We start from the raw sequence: 23,041 nt of genomic DNA on the forward strand, positions 1-23,041 counted from the left end.
TTGTCACAAGAACAGTGCTGTGGGCAAAAATTGTTTCTAACTTTACCAAGTTTGCTTAATCCCTTACAGAGACAGGTGTCAGAGAGAGAGGTATTCCAGTTGGCTGATGTCAGTAGTGCATTAACAAATCCATGCGTTGAAAATCCTGACTAGTGTGATGAGTCTCATCATGAGAACCATATGCACCTTGTCCTGTTAGAGGTTAGGGTCCCACAGTTAAACATGAAGTAAAAGGGGGCTGGAGAGATGGCTCAGCGGCTAAGAGCACTGCTTGTTCTTCCAGAGGTCCTGAGTTCAATTCCCAGCAACCACATGGTGGCTCACAACCATCTGTAATGAGATCTGGTGCCCTCTTCTGGTGTGTCTGAAGACAGCTACAGTGTACTCATCATATATATAAAATAAATAAATAAAATACTTTAAAAAAAAAAAAACATGAAGTCAAAGTCCAAGCATTACTGTTCCGAGTGTTTCAAAGCATGGAAACATTGCATCATTGCTAAAAATACCCAAGCTTGGAAAAATCACATCATATTCTTAAGTCAAATGTACTTCTATATTAAATTTCTCTCTCTTTTTTAAACAGATATTCGGCAGAGTCTCAGCCCAATGTCTCAGAGGCCTGTTCTCAAAGTTTGTAACCACGGTAATAAACTTTATTCATAAATTGCATGTTATTCTTACCTACTGTTTTCCTGTTGTTCTGTGATGTTTACTACGCTGCTATTGATGTTTTCAGGCTCCAGTATAACTATGAGAGTAAAAAATATATAGATGTATGTCTTTGCTCTGGCACCACGGGCTCTGCTTTTCTATACTGCCGTATTTGCTTGAAGTTGTTTCTTCAGTTTTTCTAATTGGGTCACAAGTGAATGTTTTGTTATAGTCATATTGTTTGAAGTTACATTTGCACATTTCTGATCAGAGTTGTCTACTGTGGCATTTCATAGCAATGCAGTTTTATGGTAACTACTTTAAAGTAGTGGATTCACTATACATCAAGCTACATGTGAAATATTGGGATCTGTATTCATTTTTCCCTGTCTTATTTGTCAGTGATGTTACAAATAATTCAACTCTCACTTTGGAAAAGCTGTAAATACAGATGCACTACATGGACTGTTAACAATGGATGATGCTACAGTTGCTAAAAAATTGAAGTGACTTGTCTTCATCTCTAACATTTATCAAGGAGTTGAATTTTTTTAAAAGATCCTATATGAATGTCGTCTGCCCTGTCTGTGAGTCTGTCTTATAAGCATAGGCTCTTTCTCATTCAGTGTCTGTTCTGTCAAGTTCTCTCTTCTCAGACTCTGCGTATGTCTGTCATCACACCATGTTCATCCTTTGTGAATCCCATTGATTTACGATGAGGTTGTTATCAAAGTTGGCTGGATTTAACAGAAAAACTACCTGATTTTATCTGAAGCTTTGGGGAGTGCTTTTGAGTTCCTTTCTAGGAGTATTAAGGTGTGACTGAGAAGGTGTATGTACCACACTTCTAGGTGATGTGAATAGTTAATGAAGTAAGAAAATCCAGAAATTTCATGATGGCCAAGTACCTGGGTAGTCAGAATATTCTTAGTAAATGTTTAAGAAATGACCATAAAGATGAAATCTGTAACAGAATTTTAAATAGATCTTTCAATGTTTTAAATTATGCTTCAGCTATTGATTTGCCTTTTACTGTTCTACTAGTGGCAAAAATGAATCAGAATAAGTGACATAATTTATGAGTAATAAGTAATCCAAAGCCTTAGTTTATGATTGATTTTACTCCACCATGGCACAAAATTATAGATAAAATTCTAGAGAATAGTGGGGACCTGAACTTTAGAGTTGATTCTGTTTATCAGAGAAGTAAATGGAAATCCACAGAGGCTGAAACATCTCAGGAGGACAGAGCTCCCGACAGTCCTGTGGCTGTGATTAACTTCTCTAATTACTGCCACACTTCTTTTAATCACATAGAGGTATTTGAGCATTTTTGACTAATAAAAGTCTTATGCTTATACACATTATTCTTAAAAATAAGTTTGGTTCTTTGGATTTCAATCTGGTCAGAAATGGGCAGGGGAAACAGTAAGTATCAATATAAAATCACTAAAGATAATTGAATTGTTGCATTAATATTAGAAAAAATAATTTTTTATATTTGTGGCATATCTCCTGTAGTATCAACTCAGCTCTGTTTAAAATCATAAAAAAAAAAAACCCACCAAGCACAATGATTATATTCCTATGACAGCATCCTAAGCTTAATTTAAAATAAGTATCATAGATGCTTTGAAGGCAAAAGCTACATAAAGGAACTTTGTTCACCAGTCTTGGGGAACCCACTCCTTCTGACTATTATTAATAAATGTCTGGGCTATAATGGCTCAGCTGTGATTGCTTATAGACTGTGCTGTTTCTGTTCATTATAGAAAAGCTGCTTACAATGCTAAAATGTACTATCTTAATGCTTGGGCTATAGTGACAATTAAGCTAGGAGATTTTACAGCAGCCAAACAAAATACACTGTAATGATCAAACATTTGTTCTTCTAATATTAATATAATCAATTAAATTGTATTTAACACTTTGTATTGATATTTATCATTTCCTCTAAACATTTCTTACAAAGTGAAATGAATCCAAAGGAACAAGCTTACTTTTAAGTATAATGTACATAATCAAAACATTTTAGACTATGTACTAAGAAGTCCAGGTATACTTAAAAATCCTCTCACTTATAAAGGGTCATGACAATTTTTAGAATAAGATGATTTTTTTTAGAGTTATTTGTATACTTTGTAAAAGGTGTTATTTTTTTCAATAAAATTATTATCATTACAACTGATCTATAATTGCAGTACAATGTTGAGCCCTATTTTAATTTTTATATGCTTTACAGTATTGCCAGATATTTACAAGTTACATAGCTATATTTGTTGATGTTGATTTCTTAACTAACTTTTTAAATTATTTTAAGCTTTGTAGCCTGTTCGCATTCTGAGTAAGTACTATAGAATAAACACGGCTGAGTCACTGGCTAGAGAGTGCATTCTATGCATTTTGTTTCTCAGCACTCTTGTTTTGGTGCCATTATTGTAAGTGATCAAAGCTGGAACAAGTCTAGAATCCTCCTTGAAAACATTCTGCCAAATTGAATTTTTTCTCATAGAGAAAAGTCAAAGTCCAAGTTCATAATTGGTTTTCCATACCACCATGAAAAGAGCCGTATGACCATTGCGTGATTCCCTACCAGGGTGGGAGCTGATGTCTTCATGCATCTGTTTTTTCTTGTGGGATAATGTGAAGCTGTTGCGATGAAGCCTCTGGGAGGTTCTGCAGCCTCTGGTCTGCTTTGTCTCTTGTTCCCAGATCTAACCACCTAAATAGCACTATTTTGCTAGGCTGCAGTCATCCTTCTGGAATGATGGCCAGTTCTTATTTCTTTTAGTAAAACCACCATGGTAACATCTACATTACTTTTAACAAGCAGATGCTATTTAGAAATATCACAGATATACATATACATGTATAGCTAATAGTATATACATACATATAAATGTGTACTTTGTATAAATATGTAACAAGTCACAAATTTAATCTTATTAGCTGGTATTTTAAACTTTTGTTATGTTTTTTATTGGCCATGTATTATTATTGTCTTTTTTAAAACCATAGCTATAGTTCCAAACCTTATAGATTTATCTTAATATGATAGACAGTGTTCTCTATAATAACAGAAATTATAGAATGAATCTCCATAAAGAGGGAAAGGGTGTTATTAGAATGACTAACAGGCTGTGTCCAGCTAGTCCAGCAATGACTGGCTGTGAACAGAAAGTCCAAGAATCCAGTAGTTGCTCATTCCATGAGACTAGATGTCTCAGGTGGTTTTTACTCTACACTGGAATCCTGAAGAAATAGGCTCTAATGTCAATGAAGGAATGGACTTGCTGATTGGTAAATTGGTAAGAAAGACATCTGGGGAAGAAGTATGTGGATAGATCTCTCCAGATGGTGAAGGGTGTGAAGATACTTGTGTCCCATGTAAATGTTAATCAAAAGGTGTTTCAGCTGAGAAGTTTAATAATCAATTAGGAAGAGAATAGTTCTACTCATTATCACCCTTAGTGACCTACTAGGAAAATTTTTGCTTCCTGTTTCTTTGACCTTAAGTCAGCTGGCCTAGAAATGTTGGTTCCAGAGTCAGACACATTTATGCCAGGACCCACAACAAAAATTCCATTGAATTGGAAACTCAGTCTTCTCCTTGCCCTTTTTGGGCTCCTAATGCCCCTAAACCAACAGGCTTTAAAAAAAAAAAGGGAATAACAGTGTTAAGGGTGGTGATTGATCTAGAGTTCCATGTGGAAATTAGATTGCTTCTCCACCATGGAGGTAAAAGAGATTATGTCTGGAGTGCAGGAGATCCTTTAGGGCTCTCTTGGTGCTATCATGTCCTGTGATTAAAGTCAATGGGAAAGTACAACAGCCTACTCCACGCAGGATGATAAAGGGTACAGACCCATCAGGATTGAAAGCATGGGCCTAGTTGTAGAGTGCCATAGACACTCAGCAGAAAGTTTCTTGGCATACAATTTTTTTTTTAATTTAAAATAAAAAGAGCATAATTTAAATAAATTTGCTGTGTACAGGGATATACCTTCCCATTTTTATTTTATGAAGATATTGTTTTAAATTTCCATGGGCACCTTCCACAATACCTTGTCCTTGAGAATTATAAGGAATCCCCATAATAAATTGTTGACAAAAAGTCTCAACTGTTCAACTACAATCGCCAGCTTCATTATCTGTTTTTTTTTTTAAATAGGATATTTTATTTCTTTACCTTTCAAATGTTATTCTCTTTCCCCATGTCCCCCTCCCCAAAACTCCTTATCCCATCCTCCCTTCTCCTACATTAGGCTAGAACAAAGAAGTAATTTCAGACAGGCATCTAAATTTTAGGCCAGAACAAAGAAGTAATTACAGGCAGGAATCTAAATTTTAAGCTAGAACAAGGAAGTAGACTTCAGACATGAAAATGACCTCTGGCTAGGACAGGGAAGTTGGCCCAGATATTTTGGTCATCCTGATATTTTGGTCATCCTGATAAGCCCTTAGAAACACTGACCATGGGAGTGGTCACGTAATTGGTTTTAACACCTTGCTTGTTCTTTGACTATTTGTGTTTATTGTCTTGCTTGTTCCTTGGCTATTTGCATCTATTGTATTGCCAGTCCCTCAACCTAGAACTGACCTGAATATTTGCATGTAATTCAAATGGTATAAAAGCAAAAAGGATGGGATAGGGGGTTCTAGGGAGGGGAAATGGGGGAAGGGGATGACAGCTGAAATGTAAATAAATAAAATATCCAATAAAAAAAACAATGACATGTCAAAATAGGCTTATAGAAAAAAGTGCAAAATCTCAATTGTGAGATCCTATAAAAATAAAATTGTTACATTCTTTATATTTAAAGACAAAAATAAAACAACAATAATAAAAACAAACAACCGGGAACAGTTATAATGATACCAAACTAAATCAAAATCTAACTGTAAAAACTTTTGTGTCCAACATCTGGAATTCACTTGTAATCTTCTGGACTCCAAGGGCTTGGGCAGCTCCACTTTCCTGGCTCTTCTATCTGTTAAACACATAGCTTATTGTATTGTGAATGTTCAGGCCAGCTCCACTCAACACCTGCCACTGTCCACAGTCCTGCCATCTCTGTTATTGTGTACTCCATTGCAGTTGAGGCTGCACCTTCATGAATAGCCTCGTTTGAGCTCCCTTAGGGACTCTAACCCTGCCATGTGGTACCAAGCTTCAGCCTCTTTCCGTGGCCCCAGATGACTCCAGCTCATATGGATTTGAAAATAAAAACTAACCAGCCCAGCCTAAACATTCAGGAGGCTAAGACAGTATGCAAATTTAAACCCAGTCTGAGAGTGTTGCAAGTTCAAGGTCAAGGCACCTTGGTTTATACAGTAAAACTCTTATCTTAAAAATAAAATCCAAAACACTCTACCTGAATACACTATCTAATTTAGAGACAGACCAGTAATAATTTCTAACATTTGCTAAATGCTATGATACATGTAATATGCAAAATTTGACAAGATCAGAATGTCTAAAAGACTAACCCAGACTTGGCTTTACAATTCCAGGCAAAGTTTCAAAGTGTAAACAGAAATGAGCAGAGATGACTCCCTAGCAGCAGCACTGTGCCTTCTCAGCAGGACCTTTCTGACCCCCTTAGAACCTGGTTGACCTGTGATTTCTGTTTCCATCCAGTGTAGGATGACAACCCTGTTCTGACAGTGTTCAGTTCAGTATCTGTCTTCCATGTTTTTCAAGGGTTTCTTAGAGAGGAGACAGAGCCATCAAGCAGGATGCCTGTGATGTTCTCTGCTATAGCCCAGTACTTAGCTGAATTGATGGTCAGAGCATGGGTGTTAAGAAAGAACATGTCGAGTGAACAAATGTGGTTAAGTTTAGGTTTGAAAGAAACAATTAACGCTTATTTAGAAACATAATCAAGTCTCTGAATGCCATCTACATAAGTGGGATTTAATAGGCCAAGTGCTATGTTCTCCTGTGAGTACAATTAACCTCTTCTCATCTCCTCCCTTAAATGTTACTTGTTATCGAAAGGATAACCACTGGTCTGTACTTAAAGGGTCAGGTGTGGAAGGTGGGATATAGGCTTCATTAGATTTTTCCATAGAGACCCAGGGGCTCTTCTATTAGCCAAGAATATATAACATTAAATGAAGGTAAGAATATATGAGACCACATGCCTTTTCCAAACCTAGAGAAAATATCTAGTTACTCTTTTAGTTAAAAGTAATAAAAATTTGAAAACATTTTTTATGAAAATCTGACGGTCTCAATTAGAGGTTCATGAGTCATCTGCCTTGGTGAAAGTAAAGGCTCACATAGAGAAGAATTACACTGAGAATCTGTTGCTAGGCAAAGGAATTTGAACTAATTTGATATTTGAGTAATAAGCATAGACCTGAAGGGACAAGTAAAATCAAAGGGGAAAATTCAGGAGGCACTTTCAGCGACCACGTGAACCGTCACGGGGCAGGAGGGGGTGAGGCGACACTGAGATCGGAGGGAAGGAGGAGGGTACATCTCCGTCTACAGTCCCTCCGAGAAGAGCTGGTGCTATATAATCAAATGAATTATCTAATGGAGAATGTCCAGATCAAACAAAAGAACATTTGAGAAGTAAACTCAGTGGAGGATGACTAAGAGAAAGAACAGCAGAAAGAACATACCAGAGGAGGATCCCATGGTAGTTGGCACTAGTTCTTGTCTGGAAAGCTTTATCACAGTCCAAAATGTCAACAAGACAAAGGTTTAAGGAGTAGTAAGGACATAGTGTCCTTGTTTTTGTTTTTTCCTTTACCATTTGTTTGCTCTATGACCTACAGTACATGCCTGGGTTGTACAAGAAAGCACTGGGACAGTGCTTTCCCATGTATGGGAACTCCTATTATCTTTGGGTATTTTTCTTTCCAAGTGCACAGTTAACCTTTTGCAGCACAGGCTATAAATACAAATTGTTGAGTCACCCCTCATGGTGCATCTGCCTGCAGTTTGATTGCGTCTTCCTTAGATGGCTTCTTTTCTCATTAAGGAGTACAGTAGGGTTTTTTTCCAAGATAAATGGATATAGAGTAATCAGAAAAGATTTACAAACTGTATGCAATTAAAAACCCTAATGATAAAACTATTTAACTGTGACAAAATAAGATAAAACATAATCAAAATTTTAGGCAAACAAGTATTACACATTTTAGTGAACATCCATAACCTAAACAAAATTTTGCTATATTATCTTTACAGTAAATCAGTTCTTAATAGCCTTAATTTGGATTTGATTATCTATTTTTACACTCCCACTTATATATGGAGCTTTGAGAGATTTTTATAGAAATAAGATTGTATTGCCTCTAGGCACAGCTGCTCTGCCACTCTTCAAGATTTGAAGTCAGAATTAAATATGGAGCCAGTTAAATATCTTTGAATTAGCATCTTCTTTGCAAACTAATTCTATGGGAGACATATAAGTCCTGTGTCTATGCACCAAAAACTTGTATCTCCAGCCACTCCTAACCCCAATCCATACAGTCTTGAATCCCCTTATTTCTCTTGCTTCTTTTTCCCTAAGAGGCTGTAAGAACATGGCCTGGGGTAAATTATGAAATTGCGAACGTCTTCTGGGTGTCTACTAGGTGCTAAACAAAATTTTAGCACAGTAGATGCAAGCTACTGTGAATCCTGAGATTCGACAGAGAAAAACAAATTTCACCATTTTGGGCCACATTAAAGCAAGTTTTATTAAATATTAAGAGGTGAACTTTGGTCTGGACTATTCCCTGGAATTTCCCAGCTAGAATATCCTGGAGCCACATATTTTAGGAGTTTATTAGGATAAGTCTACCATACTAAAAAGTCTACTGTACTTTCCCATGAGACTTTATTATTTTCCAAGAAGTACAACTCTCAGAATTCCAGGACATTACCTCACTGGGCAGATGGGGTTTACAAGTTAATTTGGGGCATTATCTCAAAGCTTGCTTTTATTTTTTTTATTCCTCCCTCTCCCCTCTCTCCCCTCTCTCCCCTCTCTCCCCTCTCTCCCCTCTCTCCCCTCTCTCCCCTCTCCCCTCTCTCCCCTCTCTCCCCTCTCTCCCCTCTCCCCTCTCTCCCCTCTCCCCTCTCTCCCCTCTCCCCTCTCCCCTCTCTCCCCTCTCCCCTCTCCCCTCTCCCCTCCTCTCCCCTCTCCCCTCTCCCCTCTCCCCTCTCCCCTCCCCCCTCCTCTCCCCTCTCCCCTCTCCCCTCTCCCCTCTCCCCTCTCCCCTCTCCCCTCTCCCCTCCTCTCCCCTCTCCCCTCTCTCCCCTCTCCCCTCTCCCCTCTCCCCTCTCCCCTCCCCTCTCTCCCCTCTCCCCTCTCCCCTCTCTCCCCTCTCCCCTCTCTCCCCTCTCCCCTCTCTCCCCTCTCCCCTCCCCCCTCCCTCTCTCTCTCAAGTATTTCATCACCACCACCACAGTTTTCCCTCCCTCCTCTCCTCACATTCACACCCCTTCTAGATTTACTGTTGTTCCTCCGTTTCCCTTCAGAAAAGAGCAGGCCTCCCAGGGATCTCAGGCAAACTTGACATAGCAAGCTAAAAGCAAGGAGCACAACAGAAAACCAGTTCTTGTCAAGAGATCTTATCACAGTAGTAAATGGTGACAACAGTCATTTCTAGTTCTTTCAAATGTATCCTATTTTCTGTAGAAATCACATAAGAAACAATGTAGTAAAATAGTATGATTTCTCTTATGTGTTCTGTTATTGGCTTATTGACTTAAGAAGACGTTTTGTTCTCTTGCTGATGAACTTGTACCTGCCTAATAACCCAAGAAGGACACTATTAAAGTACTAATTGTTTTTGACACCTTTATACATGGGCTTTCAGGCAGAATTAAGTGTTACTTGTAACTGTCAAAAATTAGATATTTTAAGGGGATTTTTTTTCCTTTGGCCAGGAACATGAACCAATTTGGGTGCTTTTCATATTTTATTCAAATATCAGTCTCTTGTATTTACTATGTAGTCAAGCAAAAGAAGAAGAATCACACCAGCAGGGTTCCTGCCGAGGTAAGGATGCCCTGTGGATAAACCGCAAAGGCTTTTCTTTTCTAATTTTATAGTCAGGGCAGGACAACCTTTTGTCATAGTCATTATCAGGCAGACGCTTAAGCTTGAGCAGCCTAGGAAACTCTCAAGTAGTGAAGATTTCAAGTTGTTTTCAAAGACCATTTATGCAGGAAGCAGCAAATGTCTCCTGTAATGAGCACTCACAAATGTATGCTAAAGCCTGGACTAAATTGAGTGAAAAGAAAATGAGCTACTATTGTATAAGGAAAATAATGTCCTTGGACGTCCCTGAAATTGTTGTCATGATTAACATGTCTCTTCTGTTTGTGTTCCATAGTGGGCTGTGATTATGATAATCTTTTTTTTAAATGGCCCGTTCTGCATCTCTCATTCTTGTGATAGAGGTTCAAAATGTGGCTTCTACAGAGTCTATGAACAGATGTTTTAAACTCTGAACCCTACTACCCTATTTCATTTAACTTTTAAGGTTGAATATTTTTTTCTGTATGTACAAAAAAGTGAATTAATTTTTTTTTACCAAATTTCTCACAAAATAACAAAACAATCTAATTTTGTTTGATTACTATTGCATTACTTTTCCTGGGAAGACATGGAGAAACGTCTTCCTGATAAACAGATAGAGCCCTGACAGAACAAGAAACTTCATTCACATCCAGCTGGGTAAATGAGTGAGTTTTTTGGGTTCCTAATGGGAGATCACCCACAGGCAGCTTCTACCTCACCTACTCAACTATCCACAATTATCCATGTTCTTTCTACTCAAACAGCACATGCACATGAGGTAGGTGTTTTACATCTGGAAGGAGCTCTCAGTGACAGGCTGATGACCCCACATACAAGAGAATATAAATAGACCCATATTATAAGGTTTTCATGGGAGTGATTACAGATGATTTCAAAATGGCCATATCCAATCCACAAGAAATACCTACATAGTAAATTACTGCTATGATAATTTTTTATGTGAGATGTATAGGAAGTTGTTTTTGATATGATGATTTACTATTTTAGAACTAAATATTCATTGATGTAAAAAATGTGAAACATTTGTCAAGTGTCTGGCATATCTACAGTTGTCAATTTTTTATGATAAACAAACCTCGTTAGAAGAGGGGGACTGTAGAACAGGCTGGCTGGCTGAGGTTAGAGGTGACTGTATTGGTATTAGAATCACTTTACTCATCCCCCCCCCCCCCACTCCCAGGGGCAGGAAGGTGTGTGCGGCTCAATGCCACTTAGATGTAACACGTATGGAGGAGCTCAGAAAGAGTAATCTCCTCAGAAGTTATCAGTCCTGTCCATAGATGTCAAGAAAAGGAGTAGTTACCAAAGCCAGAAAGGTCATATCAGCATGATGCGATGAACACTAGGCAGACTGCATGCATAGAAGGGCACAGGGCATGTCTGCTGGGACAGTGGAACTAGGAGCAGGCAGTGTACATGATTGGGAGAGAAGTGCAGATACACTGCTTTGGACTTTATATGAGTGAAATAGGGGTAGGTAAAGGCTAGTAGTTAGGATTAGAGGGGTATATATGCCATGAGAGTTACGTTTCTTTCCCTCTGTGGAGCAGAGAGCATTGCCTTCATTATGCTGCCTTTGTAGTGAGAAGGAAACATGCTATGAAGATAAGAGGTTGAGATTCAGTAGTGAGAGGGAAACGCCTGAGTGAAGCGGCCAGACCTCACCATGAGGGCTGATAGGACTTGGACAGCACACAGGAGGGATGCCGCACCAGGCTTGGAGGAAGGCGTTTGTAGAGGAGAGTTCAAAGGTCTCACATATCATTGATTTCCTCTGAAAACTAGGATATAAGAGCTTTTCCAGGAAGTGTGGGAGGAAAGGGCAGTGGAGGATGATGGTATTCTCTAGGGAATGTGAGAGACAATCAATCAGAAAGATAGAAAATAGTTTTTGCACTGATGGTCCAGTGGGAAAAAAAGATTGTTGGTATAGCAAGACTCCTATGTGGAGGCTGAGGAGAAAAGTAGCCAAGGTCTTTCTCAGACCCTGTAATCAAGGGCCTCCAGGTTCTGACAAACTCCATCCATGATACAAAGCTCTAGTAGGCGGTGAGCAGGTGGAGACTGGTTAGCATACCAGCCCAGAGAGTCATTACAGCTTTAGAGAGCATTTTTTTTTTTTATTTAATCCGAGGTCATTTAGGGAACATCACCCATGAATGTGGGCTTTGGGCATTACTTTGCCATATCTGTGGATGGCATTAGAACGGGCCTAGTAGGCACCTGAATGTAGCTGCATTTTCTCCAGGCATGTGCCAACTTCATTATCTGAGCTCCTCTTCGAGAAAATGGCACTGAGTGCTAAAGTGTTTCTGGGACACCGTTAATTTTACTTTGATGTTTTCCTCATTTTATTTTCATTTATTAAATGTCAGCCACAAATACAGAGAACAGTTTTCAAGATTGCTGTTACTATAAATGTAAGCACTGTTGAATGATGACTGATACATACATAGTAGGTACTTTAAAAGTCTAAGGTTGAAGGTGCTTTATGGGAATCTTGGAAGGTCTGGCAGGACAAGCCTGATGTTGAGAAGCAGCAGGAAATCATGCTTGAGGGTGAGTCAAATAGTTGGTGATTTGAAATCTCAGTTAGTGCAGTTGTTTGTCTCAGTCTGCTTTCTGTTACTGTAGAACTCTTGAAGTAATACATTTATAAAGGAAAGGTTTCTTTCAGCTCACAGCCCATGGTCTGTTGGTTAGCATGTGTTGGCTTTGCTGAGAACATGGGGGAATACATGGAGGAGCAAACAGATCACATTGTTTCCAGAACACACAAAAGAGAAAAGAAGATGGCCTCGCAATCACCTTTAAAAATATATCTCTGAAGACTTAAAATAGACCAGTAGGCCTCACCTCCCAAAACATCTACCTCTTACAGCACTGCCACATTGCGGACCCGGCCCTTCCTCGTGGAGCTCAGAGGATGGTCCCGATCCAAATGACAGAGTGATCCTGGCATATGATTTCACCTTTAAGCTTACTTTTCCCAAGCTCTCCCAAAATTAAAATGTTATGTGCCCTGTAAGCTGTCTGGGAAGTAAAAAGGTTGAGCATACAGTGGATCACCGTGGCTGAATATACTGGGTTCTCTTCTTCACACTTCGTCTTTCTCTCAACGCACTTAGCAAAAGACAATGTGAATTCTTAACACAGTTGTAGTGGTATGCTGAGAGGTATACTAATAAGATTAAAACTAATTCTCTTGATTATAAGTGTTTCCTGCACCTTATTTAAATATATGAAGTAGTACAAACTATTTGGTAGAAAATATATATGCCTGCAAATTAAAACATTGCAGGTGAGGTGATTTGGAGCACAAGCATCAAGACCTGTATTCAAATCTTGAATACCATATTGAAAGGCTGGGCAGTGGCTTGAGCCTGTATTCCTAATACTGAGAGTGATTGATGGTGAGGGAAGAGTTTGGAAACAAGTGGATTCCTGAACCTGTTGGCCCGGCAGCCTAGCATACTCAGTGCACTTCAAAGTTCACTGCCATACTTTGTCTCAAAAATAAAGATGGCTTTTAGAGAAAGATGCTTGAAAGCAACCTCCAGCTTCCATCTCTATGTATACTTGTGCATAATCCACACACATGAACACACAACACACACACACACAAAGAGAAAGGGTATAGTACTTGTCTTTTTAAACAGAGTAATAAACTCTCTCCCATGGGAATCACAATGACACCAAGAAAAACAAAAAATAAAGTATATGATGCTGCTTTTAACTTGAAACAACAGTACCTGACAATGGAAAGAGTGGACCTGGTGACATAGCGAGGAAGGATGGATGTTCCCAAGGAGATTAAAGTGTACAGATGGCTTGTTCCAGCTTTTCCCCTCTCCTTCACTGTGGACAATCCCAGGCTGTGAGGAATCGTGTTTCCTTTTGCTATGTGAGCGAAGTGTATCCCTTTGGATATACAGCTGGGAAGCTGGGGTGTAGCTGTTGGTAGAGTGCTTCCCTGCCAAGCAAGAAGCCTTTGGGTTCCATCCCTAACAGCATGTAAAGATGGAGCATACGTGTAACCCCCATCATCAGGAGGGAAGAGGATCAGAAATGAAGGCTATCTTCAGCTACAAGAGACCTTGTCTCAAGGGGATGGGGCAGGGATAAAACAATTGCTCAGACCTCCCTTCATTGGGTACCTGTCTCCCTTCTTCCTAATGGACACTTGTGTAGTTTTCTTTGTTTTCTCTTTCCCAGCAATCTATAAGAACCTAAAAACCTCCTTTCAGCTCTAACCCTCAGATTACTATTTGTGTGTGATCTAAAAGCTAAATGGCTCTTCACAGTGCATTCCCAAGGAGTGATAGGGATGATAAGAGTGCAGTAATGGTAGTGTCTGTTGTGCAAGACAAAAAAAAAAATGCTTTTGCATATAAAATAGTCTTGCTTCCAACCTTTGTGTGTATTCTGTAGATAACATTGGTCATTGATTTTGCAGCACACTTCTGAGCTCTTTTTCTCTTGTCATTCTTAATATGAGAGAAAATAATGACAGAAACGAGTCAAGGAAAAACTCAAGTACCACTTTGCTGCCTTTGCCTTTTAGAGTAGAAGTAGCCTTGCAGGGTGCATAAGAACTTGCTGGCAATCTGTAGCCGCTGAATCCTAGTAAGCAAAAGAATGCAATGAAATTAGCATTTGAAACATTGGTGTTACTTATACCATCATTGACTCTTTTGTAGAGCAAAGTGACTTTTCATATATCAAATTGATCTCATGAAAGCCAGGGATATAGCTGGTATTAGCCGGGCTGTGGTTTAACAGGAATGGCAGCATGACTGCTTGTTACATACTGAAGATAAGGGATAAATACTAAATATTGTCTCCCTTTTAAGAGTCCATAAATTGAAGCAAGCATTGACATGCATTAAGGAAAGCTACAAGGTCTCATCGACCCCCACATAAAGCAGGAATTATAACTGTTAGCCATGATGCACTTGTGTGGAATGACAGCATTTAGCTTAAACAGTTTTACCATTTATTAGCAATAATATTAGAATAAATGATAATGATCATTAAGTGCTATGTACATGATCATTTAAGTAATTATGCCTGTAATCTTTTTCTATTAGTCAAACCTCTTCGGGTTAATTAGTCAAAGGAACTGCTTTTATCCCAGTTTCTAGAGGAATAGGAAAAAGGAGAAACATTGAAAATGCTAAGGAAAGCAACAAGGCAGCCCCCATTTGCTCCCCATTCAGTCTGAAGTAACAGTCTCAAGGTTAAAAGAGTGGCAACATTTTCTCTTTTTTTAATTAATCATTCTATTCATTTACATCTCAAATGATATCCCACTTCCCAGCTACCCCCCTCCACCAACCCACCTTCCCACATCTGCCCTCCCCCTCCCTTTTGTCTGTATGAGAGTGCTCCCCCACCCCAGCATCCCCCTACTCTGCAGCATCCAACATCCCTGGGACCAAGGGCCTCCCTCCCATCGTTGTTGGGCAAGGCCATCCTCTGCTACGTATGTATCTGGGGCCATGGATCCCTCCAGGTACACTTCTTGGTTGGTGGCTAGTCTCTGGGGGAACTGGGGGGTCAGGAAAGCCTATGTTGTTCTTCTTAAGGGGTTGCAATCTCTCTGGCAACATTTTCATCTTGAGAATGATGATTGGGCCTCTTATATGTATATACTTTCTTCATGAAAGTGTTTATGTAGCAGAAAAACTATGATACAATATGCAAATAAAAGCAAAATGCTCATTTACTATCACATCCACACTTAAACAAGAGCTAGTAAACACTAGAGTTAGCATCAAAAATGCTAATATCATCTCATTATTTTTAGTCCTGACAAGCCAGTCACTCGGAACCTACATAACCTCAAGGATACAACTATATGAAAATAATTAATATTTTAGTTACTTTTCATCATCATCATCATTACATTGTGTCTTTTAGCGCTCTTTTTACCACAACGTAACATGGTGCTGCTTAAGGAGATCTTATGGTGGTGTTTAGTAAGCCATGAATGTAGTTTTACTTACTTTAACTGTCATTTCGTGCCTTTCAGCTTGGTCCTTCCCAGGTCCTACCACAAAGAATGATCACGAGAAAGCATTTAAAATTGATCGTGCTTTATCATTTGCCATCCTCATAGATATATCTGCCTTCTCTTCTCTTCTCTTCTCTTCTCTTCTCTTCTCTTCTCTTCTCTTCTCTTCTCTTTTATTTTATTTTTTAATACGCCAACAGAAATAACTGAAGGCCCATACATCAGGGAAGGTCTGGTCTAGTTGTACAGAGCAAAGGCAAGCTTGGCAGACCTGTGGCCACGCTGTGGCCTTTGGCAGTCACTTTCTCTCCTGCCAGTGTCAAAGCTGTCATCACATCATAAGCTCCGGGCTTTTTGTTTGCTGCTCACTTACAGGAAACTGGACAGGGTACCACTCTCCATTCTATTAACCTACTTTCTCTTTGTCCAGTGATCTCAATTCTCATCCCCTTGTCTAAATATAAAAGACACAGTCTGCTCGGGGTGAGTAATGGAGCGGAGTTAGTGAGTCCAGGGACTGTCTTGTAGAAACTTGGAATAATTCCTAGAAATGAGCTCTGCTTTCTATACAGCGGTTTGTTTTAATTATCTGAAAGTGCTTTGAGGATAACTTTAACCTGCTGTGCTTTGGTCACCTCCCATAGTGTGCTGCCAGCCTTCACTCCCATGGCAGCGTCCATGCTCCCGAACCCCTGCTGATCTGTTGGGAAAGTTTGGTTTGAGCGGGCTTGGTGGTGTATGCCTTTAATCTCCCCACTCAGAAGGCAGAAGTAGGGGAATCTCTGTGAGCTGGAGGCAAGCCTGAACATCATAGTTAGTTCTAGCCCTGGAGTTCCAGGCCAGCCAGGGCTGTATAGTAAGACCTTGTCTCAAAACCAAAGACTGGCTTTGTTTGGCCTCAGCCCTAGTCCCATATGGTGCAGGCACATGGTCTCCTCTAACACAGACCTCCAGTCCTACCTATAATCTCATCTAGCTTACAGCAAGCTTTTCTTAAGCGCTGTTATCATCATTCAAGAAATGCTAAATCTTATTTCTCAAATGAATGATAGGAGACAAATCTACAAATTCTTGCATAGTAATCCCCTCCTCCCCATTTCACTAGATTGCTTGGCAGTATGGATTTGATTGCTTTGCAGATGTTTGGTTTGCTTTAAATTCTCCATATAGTCTCTAGTTTCTTCTCTCATGGTGTGTATTAATTTAAATGAGGAAAACATACATATGGAAAAGTGCATAATTCCTAAGTATGAGGCATGATTATGGTTTGCAAAATGGACCTAACCGTGGAACCAGCATGCAGATCGAAAGCTAAAATAGAAGTACAGTAGCTCCTTCCAGATCCTCTCAGCCAGTGTTTCACATTCCAAATATACCTGACTGTGCTGGCATAATCTACTTTTAGCCTGCGCTTTTTATAAATAAAACAATCTGCAGCATATCCATCCATGTTGTTATATGAAGTTGCAGTTCATTCATTCCTTTGTGTAATATTGTACTATATAGATCTGTTTATATTTTTCTCATATCGTTCCTGCTTTGGGCTATAACAAATGCTGCTACTAAGAACCCTGCTATTAGATGTATTCTTTGGTGCTGTCACATATAAACAGAGGTGTAATTACTATTACATCAGGTTGTGTAAGCAGTTTCCAAAGTTGTACCAGTACATACTTCCGTGAGTAGTGTATGAGTATCTAAACTGTCCAAGCAGGATATGTCATTGTAATTTTGATCAAGATTTACCTTCCAAGTCATTTGTAAATCATTCCATATTTAGACTAGCTTTAGGAGAAATATCCCATTTTTCTGTGAGAGTACTCTGCCCCTAAGCCAAACTATAGCTCTGTATACTATTAAGAATTCTATTGAACTTCTCATGCCAAACATGTAGTTCAAAGAAAGTGTGCCACTTTATGTTAATATGATACTCCACATAGCATCAGTACAGTGAGAAATTTAAGAATGGTTAGTCTACAGTGGTACACATTAAGAAGCAAGTATGTTATGAAATGCCCACCTGTTTAGCCTATTCTATTAAAGTCCCCCCAGTTCGCCCGTTTCTTAATACTATACTAGCAGTCGCCCGTACTGTAATAGTAATCATGTCATAGCTGTCCTCATGCTTCTCTGGCTACACGTGACTCTCCAAGAGTGTCCTAGAAAAGCTAACTACGCTGCAGTAAGATGGCAGAAAACAATTTTTTTAGTGAATTAATATGAATGGCTACATGGAAAAAGGAATAAACAAATTACTATCTAACTATGTTTGGAGATTGAGCCTTCTAACGCTAAACCTGATATTTTCATTACACTCAATAGTTGCTGTTAATCAAGAAGGATTGCTTGAGTATCGTGCAGTGTTCTCAGAATCTGCTTGTAGCTCATAAACGTGAACCAGGTAAACCCTCAAGAAAACTGACTTAAGATGTGTTGTGGGCTTAATTTTATGGTAAGCTTGAGGTACTTTTTTCCTGCTTAACAAACCATCCTTTAACAAAGCCATTCTTTATATGTACTAGTAAGACTTAGTTCTATAATATTCTTTATATTCTTTATATGTACTAGTAAGACTTAGTTCTATAATATTAGGTGGAGCAGAGATCACAGTATTCTCTAGATGATTGGGTTTGTGTGTGTGTGTGTGTGTGTGTGTGTGTGTGTGTGTGTGTGTGGAGGGGGATTGTTTATTTGGTTGGTTATTTGTTTGGTTTGGGGTTTGTTTGGTTTTTTTTGGTTGGTAGGTTGGTTTTTGGCACACAAAATTTTACATTATCAAATTTGTAAGATTGTACTAATTACAATAGTTTTAAATTAAGAAAGAATTACTATGAAGTAAAAGCTAAAGCAGCCTTTAAAATATTGACATTCTGGAAATGCAGCTAAGGGTGTGACCTTCTGAGATGTATATTTGAGTCTCTCACCTGATCTGTTTCTTCCTCAAGATACAGTAGTAGACTACATAAATATTGTCTTTCACATTTAGTGGGGAGTTCATGCGTTTGTAGACTGAGTAGCCATATTTGATTAATATTTATAATCAAGACCTAGTAAGCATGTCCAACCTGCGGCAGTCCTCATGAAGCAGAACTTGAGTGTAGCCCAATACAAAATCATAAACTTAAAACATTATGAAATTCTTTATTTTTTGTAACATAGTTGGATGGTTTCTAAGCACCACCCTTGTAGATAACAAAACAACATAGTGTCTCAGTACCAAAGGTTGGGCATGCCCTTGTACCATCCCATTCAGTATCTAGGCATTTTAGATTGGTGTATTTAAACTATTTGTGCTGTCATTAGTGATCAGACATGTCTAATAAAAGTAAAGCATCCAGTTTTTTTAGAAACCAACGTATTTGAATTTCCTCATCGTGCAAGCATTTCTTTAAGAATAGAATGTTTTAAAACCTTAATAATATACAAAGGAGAAATTATAATTTACTGTTAACTCACTTATAAATATTGCTTACATTTTAAAATTCAGACAGGTGTAAGGTTTTTTTCAGAAAGCCTGAAGTTAACAGTGTTTGTTTCATACTGTATTAGACTAAGTATGGCCAAGCGTTCTGTAGCTAGCTTTCCTCTGCCTTGACCTCCACATGCCTTTAATATGCTTACCATAGTAAGTTAGCAGGTGGAAGACATTTTGTTTTATACATACTGTCAACCTCAGTAGGTTGGACTGTGCTACATTGTGCTCCTACCAGTAGCCCGAGATAGTGAACATGCACATTAAATCTTCAACCATACTGGATAACTTTCAGAGTTTATACCAGTCAGAGAAAATGTTCTCAACTAGCCAAGAAACAAAATATTTCTCCATCTTTATAAAATATGAAGTAAAAAAGGTACAAGAAATGAAGAAGGGAACAGAAGAAATCTTGGTATTTCTCATTAAACTGTGTGATCCATTTCAAAACAAACAAAAAGATCAGAACTTTATGTCTGAATTTTGAAATGTTTTTGTTCTTTCATTTTATTGCTCAACTGAATTGTTGCTATTGATACTATTTGTGATGCTTTTCAATGTTACTAGCCAATAAGTTTAAGCCATATATCTTGACCAACAATACTAAAATGCCATGCTTGGATTCTGTCAGTTTGGGATGCTCTTGAGGGACGGGGTAGGAAGTGTGTGATGGACACAGGAAGTGGGCCACACCTCCATAGTGCATAGCTGGAAGTGCAGGCAGACTTGTACTTCCTTCCCAGTAGGTTTGGGTAATTAAGCAGCAGCTTCAAGCATTTGTATAGCTACTCAGTCAACTTCATGCCACCGAGCAAGTCGAACAGTAAGAAATCAAGCTAACAAACTAAGGTGGCCTTCCAGAAAATTTTAACAGCAATTGTAGTATTTTCTTTACTGAAATTAACATATGAATCTATTTAATAAATAGCATTGAATGCTTTTATATATTGATTTTTAAAAATTACCTATGTACCCTACTGATTTCTAGGAAGACTTCAAAATTACCACAGAAAATAAGCACTGTATAAAGGCACAAGACTGTGTACTTAGCTGAGAGCCTCAGTTCTCGACTTTCACATACTTCAGAATTACCTAGGGGTAGAAATACAAAGATCACAGATTTCTACAGGTTCAGTAGGTTTGTACAGAGAGTGATAGTTCAGCATCTTAAATAATTTCAAGTGGTACTTGTCTAGAAAACATGCTTTGCGAACTGCCAATCTAGATTTTTTTTTTTTTTTTTTTTGCTTTGAGTATTTTGAATCATCATTGAGAATTTTTACTACATAGTTTTTCTTGGTGAAGCATCTATCATATACAGTAACAGTTCTGTTTTGTGTATGTGTGAATTTTCATCTGGATTAAAAACTGTATGACTTGGGGATTGGAGTACAGTTCAGTGGGTAAAGTCCTTGACTCAGACCAATGAGAACCCATATTTAGGTCCCCGCACTGACAACAAAGCCTTCTGTACACACAAATGTATATAATCTCATCAACAAGCAGGCAGAAACAGGCAGATCCCTAGAGCTCACTGATCCCTAGATCCCTAGATCACCTAGCCCGGTAGTTCTCAAGCTGTGGGTCTTAACTCCTTTGAAGGTCAAACACAGGGGTCACTAAGACTACTGGAAAACAGATATTTATATTATAGTTCATAGCAGTAGCAAATACAGTTATGAAGTAGCAATGGAAATAATTAGGAAGGTTAAACACTAGTGGCCTAGCCAGTTACTGAACTCAGAAATAAGGCGGGAAAATGCTTAAATACACCTGATGTCAACTTCTGGCCTCCAACCACATACCATACTCACACATATACACCTAGGCATGTATAGCCTACACACAAAGGATTTAACCCTATTTCTATACTGCATAACCTATGATCCCTGTCAGTGGTTTTGTTTTTTGTTTGTTTGTTTTTTGGTTTTTTTGTGGGGTTTTTTTTTTTTTTGTTTTTTTTTTTTGTTTGTTTTTGTTTTTTTTTTTTTTTTTTTGGTTTTTTGAGACAGGGTTTCTCTGTATAGCCCTGGCTGTCCTGGAACTCACTCTGTAGACCAGGCTGGCCTCAAACTCAGAAATCTGCCTGCCTCTGCCTTCCAAGTGCTGGGATTAAAGGCGTGCACCACCACCACCTGGTCCTTGTCAGTGTTTTAAAAACAAGACCCCAACAGAGGTTTCATAATTCCATTTATTTATGTTTATTTGTGTGCCTGTACGAGCAGGAATTGGGGGAGTAAGTATACAGTGAACAAACTGACCAGACACCTTACTCATAAGACCATGTCATGGCTTCTGATCTAGAGACTTTTTATATGAACACCAGGATGAGCCTTGTGTTCACATATTCTGGTTTAACTGGTATATGATAGAGCCTGGACACTATGGCTTTGAATTCTTAGGATTTTTTTTTTATGTGCTGGTAGATTTATCACTGATAGGATGAAGAAAATAAACAATGCACATTGTCAAGAGGTAGTTAATTCATCTGTGGCTACTTTGTTCCCCCTGCACTTATGTCCCATGTCTTCCCTCCGTGTGCTCCTTGTGCTCCGTGTGCTGCTCGTATGTCCCGTTTCACTGTTTGGTTTTTTTTTTTCCTCTCTTGATTGAACTTCATCCTGATTTTGATGAGCCAGGTCTCTAATCTATCAAGGTCACTTTAAATTCGATTTTGCTCTTCTTAAGCATTTAACCCCTGCCCAACTAAGTATCATCTGCAAGTTTAATGAGCAGATTTTCACTTTCCTAATTGAGACTATGCTCATTAAGTTTTAATATTTTATAATTTTATTGAAAATTATTTCTACCATGTGAATGATGCTGTCTTGCCTGTGCCCTCTCCGTGAACATCTTGTTCATTAGCCATGAACATTTAGTACTTAGAAGCTGTGTCATTTTGAAACAAATTCTGTGACTTCTAAATAATTGAAAATGGGTGCTGGATCTGACTACAAGTCATATTAATTCTAATGAGAATGTATAGCGTACACAACACACTGTTATGCATTTCAACACAAAAAAATTAAACCTAGGGATCACAGTTCACTGGTATATAATGCCCTTAATGGACCTGTGTTCAATAGAAAGGTAAATCACAGCCTACCACTTTCCTACTTGAATATCCTTATAGAGGTTGCTTCTCTCTCGTGCTGTTTTGTTGTCTGTGAAATGGAACTATAACCAGTCTAACTGTAATATGTTATAAAGTTTAGAATCAGGTAGTGTCTGCAACCTTCTCAATAGAACGTTGTTAACACATACTAACAGTTCATATGAATAGTAATTGAAGAATGAGTGTTATTTTAATAAACTGGTAATACAACCAGTGACATGGAATAATTGTCCTAACCCACAACATAGCTAACCCACAACTTTTGTATAAGTTATGAGTTCGTTTTTCTAAATGCAAAGTGGTGTTGCATTTCCATTCTCTGTTATATTTTATTGATTATCAAAATGGGGCTTTACAAATAATCATAGCAAGTAAGTGGCAGAGACAGTGCAGACATTGAACTTGTATGTACAGTTGACAACTGATAAGTGGTACAATAGGCATGATTCCCCCCCAAACATCACAGCAGGGAGCAGAGTCAGCTTCAGAGGATTATCAAGAACACTATTACTGACTACAGCCAACACTGCTATGTGCTGCTGCATTTACACTGTTCAAGCCAAGGCTAAGAAAGGCTAAGTAACTTGTTCAAAGTCAAGTGTCAAATGGCAGAGCCAGGAATTGAACTCAGATCTGTGATAGTAAGTTTCATACTCTAAATTATTTCAATACACCACCAACCTCTGAGTGTGATCACAGGATTCCTTTTTAGGGGGTGAAAGATATACCCCAAA

The 23,041-nt window shown here is 38.6% G+C and overlaps 1 protein-coding gene across 1 annotated transcript in view; it reads left to right on the top strand.

The window, feature by feature from the left end:
* Diaph3 (diaphanous related formin 3) overlaps positions 1-23,041 on the top strand; it is a 475,947-nt gene that overhangs the window by 367,700 nt on the left and 85,206 nt on the right. Inside the window, exon 27 of the mRNA XM_076930674.1 lies at positions 587-646. Coding sequence (XP_076786789.1) covers positions 587-646 — 60 coding nt within the window. The remainder of the gene's footprint in view (positions 1-586; positions 647-23,041) is intronic.

The sequence above is a fragment of the Arvicanthis niloticus genome, chromosome 3 (genome assembly GCF_011762505.2).
Source record: "Arvicanthis niloticus isolate mArvNil1 chromosome 3, mArvNil1.pat.X, whole genome shotgun sequence".
Taxonomy (NCBI): domain Eukaryota; kingdom Metazoa; phylum Chordata; class Mammalia; order Rodentia; family Muridae; genus Arvicanthis; species Arvicanthis niloticus.